This window comes from Biomphalaria glabrata, chromosome 15 (assembly GCF_947242115.1).
Source record: "Biomphalaria glabrata chromosome 15, xgBioGlab47.1, whole genome shotgun sequence".
Classification (NCBI taxonomy): domain Eukaryota; kingdom Metazoa; phylum Mollusca; class Gastropoda; family Planorbidae; genus Biomphalaria; species Biomphalaria glabrata.
The window spans coordinates 1,049,585-1,062,759 of NC_074725.1; the positions used below are offsets into that span (position 1 = coordinate 1,049,585).

Here is a 13,175-nt window from a genome sequence, read left to right on the forward strand (position 1 = left end):
TTCTGAATATTTTATTGGGTTGGCTTTTTATTTTAAATAAAAACTATCTGATCAGGAAATCTCTAGGCAGTTCATGTCAGATACAGGGGTATTTATACCAATATCCAGCTTCATGGTGAATCATAACTACAAACAAGCAAAATTTTATCAAGTATGGTTTTAAGTTTCAGTTCTTATCTTCTTCTTATAATACAGACGTTACTTCAAAAAAGAAGATGATTACGTCCTACGCATCATGCATATTAACCAATGACCTAAATTATGCCAAGTCAGTGGTTTTCCTGGCTAGCTCAGGCAACCCATTCCATGCTTTAATAGTGCTAGGGAAGAAGGAGCATTTGTACAAATTTGTCCTAGCATATGGAACGAGGAATGCGCCTAAAACTAATTTGATGACATTAAAGCAATAAAAGAAAAATGATTCACAAGTCCATTGGTTTATACATTGAAAAGCATTTTATTATTTTATAAACACAATGACTTTCAATTAATTTTAAAACAACCGAAAATTTAAATTGTACATCAATTCATGAAAACATGAGACCAAAAAATAAGAAGAAACAAATAAATAGAGATATATTTAATATATCAACCTGTTTGTAAACATTTTATGCAAGCATAAATCACTGTATTAAAGTAAAGTCAAGCATACACAGAGAAACAAATCCAAAAAAAAACATCAAGGGAAATCCTATTGATTGTTTGTTTGTTTGACATGTTTCGGATGTTCCTTCAAAGTTGAAGATAGTTTACTTCCTAGTCCAAACCTCCCGCAGGACGACGGGGGATGGGAGCGGGCAGGGTTTGAACCCTCGACAAATCCGAACGACAGTCCAGCGCGCAAACCGCACGACCAGGCAGCCATCCGATACTTCACATCTCAAGAGATAGTTGGAGTTCAAGAGAATATTTGTTTTTTTATTTCTTGTTATCTTAACTCTTTGTCTCCTAACTGGCGATACCAACATTGATTCCATCAGAACGTGTTAAATAATAGCGTAGAGAAAGAGTTAAAAGACCACAGAGGACAAGCTGAATAGGTTTTGGTATAGGGGGGAAGGTGGTTATAATGCAGTTCAAAGACCCATCTTCAGAAAAGCTACATTTAAATTTAACTCTTTCTCTCCTGACTGACGACACCAACGTTGACTCCACCAGAATGTGGTAAATAATTACGGAGAGAAAGAGTGAAACCAATTTCTCATGGTTACTGCTGATCCTGCTTTCCGAGGTCAAAGAAATAAAAAAGTATTTTTTTTTTAGTATCACTTTTAGCCTTTTCATTCCTAAAAAACTTCTGTAGGACCTATAGCAGGGGATCCTTACTGTTAAGTCTTGACCCTAGAAGGCAACTGTTTTTAGCAATTTATGGAAGTCTTTTACAATGAAGGGTAATGTCTGTCACTTTAATAAAAACAAATGACATTTTCCACTTGGAAAAAGCATTTTAGTTTCAATGCCTGGAATAATATCAGGACAAGGTAAAGAATGAAATCAAGTACCTAATTTGAAGTTAAAAACAAGTTTTTACTTTTTGCATAATTTATCTCAGAATATAATAAGCCACTGCCAGTATGGTCACTTGAATCCATTGGTTTAAGAAGCCAGTGTTCTGAGAGACACAGCTGTTAAATGACCTCCCCTGTTATATCACAATGTATTAGCAAGGCATTGTAAGCATCACATGATGTGGACTACAACCAAGACCAATTGTGATAGAAGGCCTCAACAATGATCTGCGATGTCGCAACCTGTGGACAACTTAGGCCAACTGCCCACAGGTTGCTAGACTGCAGGTCAGAGTTCTATGAGAATTGGTCTCGCTACAACTAAGTAAAACAAACAATGAAAGCAAAGATTTCAAAGACGCTGAGTGTCGAAGCTTAACATTCCAACCAAGACAGTCAGTAACACAGAAAACAATTAAGAGTCTTGGTCAAAATAAAACCATTTCATCTGTAGGGCATGAAGTCACAGTTTTTTAAAAAACAAAATTGAAGAAGGTGTTTACACAATTCAGCTGTTAGGGTGTGTGAAACAAGTTTTAACATCCTCTAGTCGAGGCTCCCAATTTAGACCAAGTTTCACTTGATCACTGAATTGCATGGAGAAATTGCTCTGACAAAGGGCTAACCCAATGCCACACAGAGAGAAACCAGCTTCAGTTAGTACATGTCCACACAAAAATCTCCAGGCCACTCTAAAACTCTGTTGGATTCAAGACATTTAAATATTTTTAAAAAAATTGTTAATATAGAAGTGGTATTTAAAAAGCTATCTATGGTTAGAATAGCTGTTTACAAAATACATGCACATCTATATCCCAACTTATTGGACCAGCAGAGGTTGGCACACTGTTTTATTTTACCCTCAGCTAAATTAGAAAGTATAATACAAGAATATTTAATCTGAATAAGGAAAAAGCAGCCCACAATATTTTTCTTCTTTATGAAATTAAGACCCATTTTTTTCTCATTAAGGATCCTTACTAGCAGGAAACTTTAATTAAGTCAAAAAGAGTTAGTTACAGAGATTGAGTCACAAAGAAACTTTATGCCTAACTGGCACTTGAGCACTTAACACGGTTGTGTTCAATGAGGTTTGCGGGACATGTTATCCAACAGAATGCATACCAAGAGTTGCAATGACATGGAGGACAATGCAAGGAAAGCGCAAATAGGGACATCCTCTTATAAATTTGGTGCCACACCTTTAGGGAGGACCTCAGAATAGTGAACATCAGCTAGGAAGAGGCTGCAGATGTTGCCAGTGACAGATCTCTTAGGAGACAGCTTGCAGCTTGATTGCATCGAACAGTTATGTTGGATTTGGGAAGCTGCTTATCTCAGATCATTAGTGTTTGTATGTAGGTTTTACATGTTTGGTATGTTCCTTCAGAGTTGAAGATAATCTACTCCAGCAGGATGTTTGGGGATGTCAGTGGATAAGGTTTGAACCCAGGACCATCGAGGGGGCTGAACAACAGTAGAGCTTACAGGCAGCATGATCCATCCTATTCTAACAAAGGTCCTATTGATGAGGAAGAAGTTACTAAAATTATAAAGAACTTATAAACAAGTTTTCATAGCAACTAGGACCTTTTTTAGATTAGGGCATAGAAAATTGCCCAAAGAATCATCACTAGAGCACACATGGTGTGCATTACTTAAGAAGAAGAATTGGCGTATCATATCATTTGCATTAGCCTATATTGACAATAACAAATAAACATTCTTCACATGACACACGGATGCATAATGTATACAATAAATGAGGAAAAAGTTAATACTCTCTGCTCTATATATCTATATCATTTATGCAAATAGGAGAATCAAAATCTTAATATTAATCAGTTCTCAATGAGAGGACTAGGCCCAGTCACTAGGGGAGACTACATTATCTTTTGTCCTGTAAACAGAAGATGAGGCTACAAATAGGAGGGGGGGGGGGGAAGGTTGTAAAACAAGTGCAGTAACTCTTTCAGATCTTGCAAACCCATGGGGCAGATGAAGTAAAGGTCTTTCTGTGGCCCCACTTTTAACAAGTAGCTTGCACAATGACCAAAAGAGTTGGGTAGACCCAGTGGCCCCCTCAAAATCCCAGTCTTCACCTGATTTAAACCTGAGACACCTCAGTCCGGAAGCCAAGCGCTTTACCACCACTTTGTCATGGGGCATAATGTTGGGGCAATACAAAATATGGTCAACATCAACTCTTATACTCAGGGAGGTAAATTATTCTATTTTATAAAACTAGAAGGACACTCAAAATAAAAACGAATAAGAGAACCTACTATAGTAAAATACAAAAAAAATTTGATCACTAAGTCATTAAGTGTTAGCTTCAGTGATAAATATAAAATGCATAGCATTGAAAAACAAACCAAATAAATATGTAACATTGTGTGAAAAAAATAAATGAATGTTATGTAAATTATGAGTTATATCTAATAGTGTGTATTCATAATCCAGTGTTAAACATATGCGTAATATTGTATTTATAATTAATGCATAGAAGGCAAGTAAATGTAAAATTACCCATCATCCTTCAGTACTATCTACACAAATCATGAATTAAAAAAAAATGCTTAACCCTTAAAACGCGTGTGGTAGTTTACCCTTTAAACATCAAAATAGTCATTCCATTTTTGTTTGCACTCACTGTAAAACAGCTCAGCACTTTAAGGGTTAATAAAAGGTGTATGAATGTCCCTAGCTATCTACCTATGTACTTTTAAAGAAAATGAAAAGTACAGAACAATCCAGTGTGTGTATGCCAAGACATTTAGAGTTTAGCATCCACCAAGAATCAAAGAGTGAACCAAAGATTTGAGCAATAAATAGGCTTCAAAATACAGTCTTACTAAAACATTAGGGGTGAGAGAAAGTTAAACAAAAGAAATTTCATTAAAAAAATAGTCAAACTTCTTTTAATAACTGAAGTACAATACAGCAATGAAAACTACTCTCACATAGTAGTACCAAATGCTTATTAACAGTTCCACTAAAAACTATTTTCATAAAGCTAGATCAAACTTTACAGAAAAATATAAGGACAGTTCTAAAGAAATAATGATCCACAGAATAAAATGCTTGATGATTACTAAACTTGGGAACCAGAAATTAGAAGAAAAAAAAGTTGTTCTAAGTAATAATCTCTACTTATTTTGTACTGACATTTTTATTATAGAATTCATTACAACAACTGGGTAATAAATTAATTGTACAGATTTTTTTTCTCATATAAATAAAAAAAAGATAGGCTGTACACATTTTAAATATCTTTTTGTTTAGAAGAAAATAAATATCATGGATAGGTCACTTTTAAGTATCATTATTTAGAGTAAAAAAAAAAATTGACATATAAAACAAGTGTAAGGAGAAAAGTTAGTTGCAAGAGGGTGACAATGACTCATTGAAAAGTGGTATCTGAAATGAATGCCCCAGCCAGTCGACTTTCTCCATCCGCAAGTATGCAGTACATCCTCTGAGGTAGAACTTTGGAATAGGGAGCTGGCCTCGGCACCATGGCCCTCAGAATATATTCCCTGGTGCTCGCGGCTGGAAAATCTGAGCACGAGGAAGAGGATCGAATTTCAGATGACGCTTGCAAGGTCTGCATTGAGTTTTTCTTACTTTCTTGGTTTGGCTTCCCGCTGACTGAGTCCTCTTCATTATCTTCATCATCCAGTATCATGTTGTTTGCTCGCTGAGAGGCTATGAACATTTTATGTATTATTGCCCCTGCTGGGCCGCAAGCTCCTCCTTTGACCAAAACCTCCCCTAGGTTTAGGAGAGCTGTGACAAAATTTTCTATCTCTGTCTCTTTACCTTCCTGCTCTGGAGATGTTAGGTGATCACTGGTAAATTTAGATCGAAGTGAAACTGTCCTCGCAGTGAATACTTCTGCAATTTCTATTAACCGCAAAAGCTCGCTGTATTTTTTTTTATCAAAGGGAAAGTTCCTGGTCACTTTTGCAGCCCTTGCAATCAAAGGCTCGACAATGTTTTTCAAGTTAGGCACGCTGGCTTGAGCTGCCTCCTCAACTAGTTTGGCGACAGCGGCATGAACAACACATGGCATCAAGTGGAGAACCACTTCCGCTGGTTTCATGGATGCCAGATAATGCAGAACTTTCTCGGCTTCTTTGGTGTCGTCAAACAGTCGCTTCTGTCTCCTGGCGGGCACCGCCCGAGCACTCTGCCAGGCTTCAACCCACATGTTGCCGGGGATCTGCATCCTTTGACTTAAATGACCTCTTTTAAAGACGTTTGGACCTTTCTGATCAGCTTCTGGGGATTCTCCATCAAGATCATTTTCATTATCCAAATTAGTCTCACCTTCGACTACATAGTCCCGCGGTGAGTACCAACGAACAAAGTCTTCTAAAATACAACCTGGGTTGGCAGCTTTGAAAGACTCCATGTCAGAAACAAGGCAAGCACTTTGCATTCTGGCCCGAATCTGAGACCCTTCTGCCGAAGTGCCAAGTTTGGCTAAAACTTCTGCTTGCTCTTCAAGCATGTCTTCAGTCATAGGAGATGGTTCCTGGGTGATGGGTATATAAAGCTGTTCCCCACTGTTTAGTAAATACACATTTTTCATGGGGACCATGCGACCTTCTGGCCTATGTGAAAGACTGTCATGAAATATACTACTTGACATAGAACTATTCCTGCTGGTATTCTTCAATTCCTTGCGTTTGTCATTAACATCACTCTTACAAGATAAAGAACTTGAGTCTGAAGAAAACGCATTTTCTGCTCTACCCTCCACACTGTCATCATCTTTCACATTAGTTGCATCATCAACTTTGGTCTCAGGACCAGCTTCATCATCATCATCACACTCAAAGAATTCCTCCTCCTCCTCATCGTCATCACTGTAGCCTAGTGAGCTGGCTGCTTTGCTAAGTCTTTTCATAGCTTTTGGACTTGAGGCATCAACCACATCCGATTCGGGTAACTGGTTGTGGATATTCTGAGAGTCTGGGCCATATCCATACCCAGCAGATTCTCGTTTTATTTTGCATTCAATACAGCAATTTAGCATCTGAAGCTTTTGGTGCAAGAGACATGAGCCCATATTTGGCGTTCCTTTTTCAATGCCACAAATGAGATGTTTGTTTTCCCACCGAAACCGCATCTCAAGGATGAACTCTTGCCAGAGATGAGCTACTCCCAGCAAGCCACCGAAATTATGATTAACATTACACAATGCTAGGCTGAGTCTGTGTGTCAAACTGTCGACAGGGGCAGATTTTAACTGCTTACTTAAGTCTGTCAAAATGTCACTAATTTTTTCAGTCTCTGCCTTTTTATCCTCATCGATGGTGTGTTCCGACACTGACGAGGTGAGGGAACCCGATGTAAGCGATACATTTGACTCCTTGCGTGCTGATTTGCTTGATGGTGACTTGAGCCCACTCTGACTCCTGGGTATTTTGGCATCAGGGAAAAGATATAGCAGAATTCTATCCATTAAAATGTCAGGAATAGGGGCTTCATTTGGCTTAAACTTTATTCTTGATGACGCAGATGAGACAACGTTACCTAAGGAAGGTAAAGAGGACAGTGCAGGCACAGGTTCTGTTAACTTTTGCAGGGCATGGGTTATTTCCGCTGAATGTTTGTCTCCATCAGTGTCAACTAAAACTTTTTTTAAAACTTCATCGGTGCTTTCTATTCTGTCACAGAGCTTCAGAAAATCTTTAAGGAACTCTCCCAAAAGACACTGGGGGTCATCGGTCATTTGAAGTTTGACGTTCCATTGAGGTGCTTGCAAGGGATCTAGGTCAGAGTAGAGGCTGTTCTCTACAATCATGTCTTCTGAAAGACAAGGCCATGTACAAGAAAGGTGAAGTTCACTTATTGGGTCTGTGCAAGCTCCGAATGGTAAAAAGTCTAAGTCTCCGTAGCCCACCTCCCCATCACTTATAGAGGAAAAGTCTGGCGGCATCTGTGGCCATGCGCTGTGGAACCAGTCTTTTAGGATGTAGGTAAACCTGACAGAGACAGACACCGGTGGCATGGAGATATAAACACAGCCCAGCTTTGACTTGAAAACATCCAGCAAGCCAGCCAAGTGACAGAATTGAGGGGGAAACTTGCGTAAGTGGGACATTTCAAACTCTATGCTTGCTCCGGGAACTAAACAAGTTCCAGTGAAGAGCTTCCTCCATTTTTGATGAAGTTGAATAAACACAGGAATGCTACAATTGCAGTTCGCAAAAGCTATTGAAGAAGAACTAAGCAGAAGCTTTGCTCTACTTTCGGAATCAATATATTGCTTCTCACTAACTGGCATCAGAGTAAAAAACTCTTGAAGTCCGTACCACCGACAAAGATAATGTGCCCTCATTGGAAAATCATTTTCTAAGTTCATGAGGTCAAAAAATACAGTGGGCGTTTTATGATCATCAGATTCCTCCACGTCTTCTCTTTTAGAGTTTGTTGACTTGGGAGTGACCTCATCATTACCTTTCAGATAGAGGTAAGAGAAGTGGAATCGAAAGTCAACAAAGACTACTTCCTCTGTCCTCTCAGCCCATGTACCCGAGGCATACTGATCTTTCAGAGCCGGCTCCCGGGGCTCATGATTTACCAGTTTCCACTCGTGAAGGATTTCTTCCAGTCTTGCAATAAAACATTCCCAATCCGAAGCAGTGGTGAAGTCTGTGATCTCAAACACATCTGCCTCATCATCTACATTGGAAGAAATCTTTGGTGACACCAGTTTTTTGTCTCTATCACCTCCTTCCATGGAACTCATTTTGGCAGGAAATCAACTTGACTCAACGCTTGCTCTGTAAAACAAATACAAAGAATAAGTATTTAGAAATGCATATCCACCACAACAACATTACAAGGAGAATTACTCTGTTGTACGTTCTTATTCTTGTTTTGCACATTAAGAGTTTAAGCTTTTGAGAATATCAACTTTTCTAACTGAGTTATTATTAATTGTCCTCCTCCTATCTGGCAGTTTGCTGGTAAACTTGAAAATGTCTTACAGACTCATGTTCTGGATTTTTAAAATTATGACTAGTGAAATATGCTTTTGTGGAATGTCAGCAGAGAATGCCGAAAATGTAAAAACTGCATACTTTATTGACCTGAACAACAAACTTGCCCCAAAATACCCTGATCTAGAAACCACTGTGCAGTTAATCAATCCATGTATTATATAAGAGAAATCTACATTGAAATGAATCCTTAATAAACAGTATATCAATAAAGCTGTAGGCGTGGTGGCTGAGCAGTAAAACGCTTGGCCTCTGAACCAGGCGTCCCAGCTACGAATCCTGGTGAAGAATGGAATTTTTTTATTTTGGGATCTTTGGTGGAGTCCATCCAGCTTTAATGGGTACCTGACATAAGTTGAAGAAAAGTAAAGGTGGTTGGTCGTTGTGACCATTGGTCACAGAAAGAGATGACCTTTACATCATCTGCCCTATAGGTCTGCAAGGGGAACTTTACCAATAGCATTGTTTTCCCTCCAAATGGGCGCGTCTCACCTGTGAGATCATGTAACAACCTGTCAAATGCATGTGTCATTGGCGCCTTGTCCCATATTACTACTAAATCAACTACTTATAATACTACTAGGAGGCGGGAATGGCTGAGAGGTAGAGCGCTTAGTTTCCAAACCGGGTTCACAGGTTCGAATCCTGGTGGATGAAAACTGGGATTTTCAATTTCGGGATCTTTGAGGGCCTCTGAGTCCATCCAGCTTTAATGGGTACATGACATTAGTTTGGGAAAGGTAAAGATGGTTGGTCAGTGTGCTGGCCACATGACACCATTGTTAACCGTAGGCCACAGAAACAGATGACCTTTAAATCATCTGCTCTATAGACCACAAAGTCTGAAAAGGGATTACTTTTTTTTATAATACTACTAGAAATATCAACTACTTATGATACTACTAGTCTGTAATACAATCTATAGATCTAGATTAAAAAGTAAGAGTACTACAACTACTAGATTACTAGTCTAGATCTATATATATATATATATATATATATATATATATATATATATATATATATAGATAGATAGATAGATAGATAGATAGATATAGATATATATTCTATACTGTATAGAATAGATCAGGAACTAAATTGAATTATTTTAAACTTTTGGAAAATCTGCAGTAACTACTAGATATGATCTAGATTAGTAGAATCTAGCTACTAGATCTAAACTAGATTAGATCTGATACTTATTAAGTATTCAGATGGTAATATTTGTTTTTTTTAATCTTATCTTATAAAAAATAAAATACAGACGTTACTTCAAGAAAGAAGATGATTATGTCCTACACGTTATGTATCTAGTCATGCATGTTAATTAATGATTTAAATTCTGCCAAGTCATTGGTTTTCTTGGCTGCCTCAGGCAACCCATTCCATGCTCTAATAGCGCTAGGGAAAAAGGAGCATTTGTACAAATTTGTCCAAGCATATGGAATGAGGAATGTGCCTTTATCTTTGTGTCTTTCTGAGTATATTATTAAATTTTGTTTTTGTTTTTGATGATTAGTGTTCAGTCTAAGCATAGTTGCTACTTTGCTTTTGAGTCTTTTATCCTGAAGGCTTTCTAAATTTAGTGATTTTACTAAAGGTGTTGCTCTAGTCAAATGTGCATATTCGTTTGTTATGAATCTCATTCTCACTGCTCTATTTAGTATTTTTAGAGTAATAAGTTATGTAATACATCTAGATCTATATGGCAATATTGAATGTTATACTAAATTAGATATAGACAAATACAATAGTGAGTTGTCAATTTTAGTAGTTAGAATCAAGATCAAGAGGACATGAGTCTGAAGAGGCTTCAACTCAATTTTACTTTTACTTAGCTCTCAAGCCACACAGGGTGTAAAAATTTGGAAGAGGACGAGGTTAGTCCTTAGGCGGGACTAGAGTTTGGGAGGTTTGCATTTGCTGCTTGCATTGCATTATACAAAAGCCTTGATTTTTGAAGAGCAGGTAAAATGTTGTCTTTTTGTTAAAGCAAATTGATACTAGTCTAAAAGTCTAGCAATTTAGTAAAATAGTCATATGGTAATTTCCCTCTTTCGAACAAGTTAAGCGCTGCCGCCACAATTTTGATGTTTGAATTTTTATAGCTCTGTAATGGTTAGTCCTAGGAAAAAAAATAAAAATTGATATCTTGTTTTGTTAACTTAGGTACTTCGATAAACTGACCTAGATCCATTTTTTTTTTCTCCCAAAAAATGGCTGAAAAGTGTGTCAGCACATTTTACCCTTTTTTTAGGGGTGGTCATTTCCATCAAAGTTTTAGCATATTGTATTTGAGTTGAGGACTAATTATGATTACTTTTTGTAAACATAAGATATCAGAGATCATTTTTATTTGCTTTTGAAGCCAATCTGTTAAATTTTTCTTAACAAAAGTTTATGTGAAAGTTGACATTTTTTCCTATAAAAGTTACAACAATGCTGTTTGCTACAATAATTTATCATATTATGAAATGTGTATATTTCAAATTTCATTAAATTCTCTTGGCGCACTTTAAAGATATTTGATATTAAAATTAACAAAGACAAAGAAGGGTAAAATTTTCTTTTTTAAATAAAATAAAAGTGTTTATGGTTACAACAATCTCACTAATTCTATTGAATTTAGCATGTTAATATATATATGTGTGCTAAGTTTGAACTTTGTAGCTTGGCGCACTCTTTAGATATTAATTTTCAAAGTTGATGGTTAAAATCTATTTTTAGTAACAACCAACACTGTGATTTACTGGAAATGGTCAATTTCTGTCTATCACGAGCTATTTTTAGAAGCACACATAGGAATTTTTCATTTAAATTAACTTTTATAGTGTTTGAATGCTAGATTATGGAGAGGGAATGTGTCTTTATTATAATGACTTTGTAATCTGCAAATTTTAAAGTAAAAGTTTAATTACTTTAAAAAATAATATTAACTATTACAATTTTTTTTTCATATTTTTAGCTCAGCGAACTAATAATTAATTTTTTTCTGTGTGTTGTTTTTTTCTATTGATATACATGTAAATTAATAGTTAATAAATGAGTACATTATATTTTTAAAATGATGAGCTATTATTGCACAAAAATTCAAGCAAAAAATCTTTTAATAACTTCTATAAAATCGCAAGGTTTCTTTTTTATTTTATTGTCCAAAGCAAGAAATTTTTCATTTACAATCTAATTTTTAAAGCATTTAAATTAAGGCATTTTAAAATGATTAATTGCCAGTGCTCTACAAAAAGGTTAAAACTGTTTTTTTATGAAGTTTATGAAACTTATAGTCATTAAATTTTAGGAAATATTTTTCTGCGCAGTGCTATTTTCATTTATAATTTATAAGAATTATCTATCTGATGCATATAAATAGCTATTAGAATTATAATTAAACAAAATAAAACACAATACAGATCTCTGATTATTTTTATTTGTGATTTTTGGGCTCATATGATGACAAAATCACATATATTTTTATTTTTTGTCGAAGGCTTTTTTATATATTAATTAACTTTTTTTCAAAGATTTTATTGCTTGGTCTTATTTTTTAAATTTATTTTAACAGAATACTGGTTAATGTAAAAGAGTGTGAAGTTTCAACCCCATATCTTTAAGACTTTTTATAATACAGTTAATTTAAGTTCAACTGTCAGTTGTTTCGGTCACAGATTTTTTTTTTATTTACAAAGGCTAAAGAAGGCTAATTTTTGGCCACTAAAAATTTAATAACTTCCCTCACAACTAACTCTGCAATATAAAATTGGTATCATTGGAAAGCATTTCTCAAGCTCTATCTAACTACATAGGTTTCATTGCATTGTGATCATTTTGAAATTTTTATCGAAGTACCTATGTTAAGCTACCAATATTACAGTAAAATATGATGTTGAAGAGGGTCAGGTCAATGAGGTCAAGCGCTAACATTAACGAACACCATTCCCCGCTCTGTACACTAACACTGTCTGTATTAATGTATACTAACGAACACCTCATAGTTATTGTATTAAAAAAAATAAATTATTATCTTTAATTTTCTAGTCTATATAGTTACTATATTCTTTAGACCATAGTCCATTGTTTTACACATAAAACGGGATTACATAACTTTGCTCCTACAAAACAGAGAAAGTAGATAAATTTGGTATCATTTAGATCTAGTATGATTTAGACAATTTAGTGATTGTAAACCTCTCACTCTCACTCTCAGCGTACTTCCAGTTCCAGCGATTGTTTATTTTGTAATTTTGTTACATGAAAATACATGAGAATGATGATAGTAGATCTAATCTAGTTTATCTAGACTAGACATTTGGATAAAAGATGCTTTTGCAAATCTATATCTAGTCTAAATCTAGTGTCTAGTGAAATACTGCTGTCACAGAGCTGTAATTAGATATATCTAGAAAATAAATGTAGTGTAACTGTGTAACGTACCGTAACATCACATCATTAGTGATTGAATCTGATTGATAAAGACCAAACACTGACCTGTCAACAAGGATATGACGTCAATACTACAGCTGTTTACTACATACCCCCATATGCCTAATATTACAACAAAAACTAAATGATCTAGATCTAGATAAGGCTTCGTAAAAATAGTTTAATAATATTAATAATAAGATCTAGGACTGTGCCAAAAAATTAGAAAGAT

At 35.7% G+C, this 13,175-nt stretch overlaps 1 protein-coding gene across 1 annotated transcript; it reads right to left on the reverse strand.

The window, feature by feature from the left end:
* Nucleotides 1–437: 437 nt before the first annotated feature.
* Nucleotides 438–13,026, reverse strand: LOC106050659 (rab3 GTPase-activating protein catalytic subunit-like). Its single transcript, XM_056011779.1, has 2 exons — nt 12,956–13,026; nt 438–8,305 (listed from the first exon to the last, which is right to left on the reverse strand). The coding sequence occupies exon 2, from the start codon at nt 8,269–8,271 to the stop codon at nt 4,912–4,914; it is 3,360 nt and encodes a 1,119-aa protein (XP_055867754.1). The 5' UTR covers nt 8,272–8,305; nt 12,956–13,026; the 3' UTR covers nt 438–4,911.
* Between the last annotated feature and the right edge of the window lie 149 nt (nt 13,027–13,175).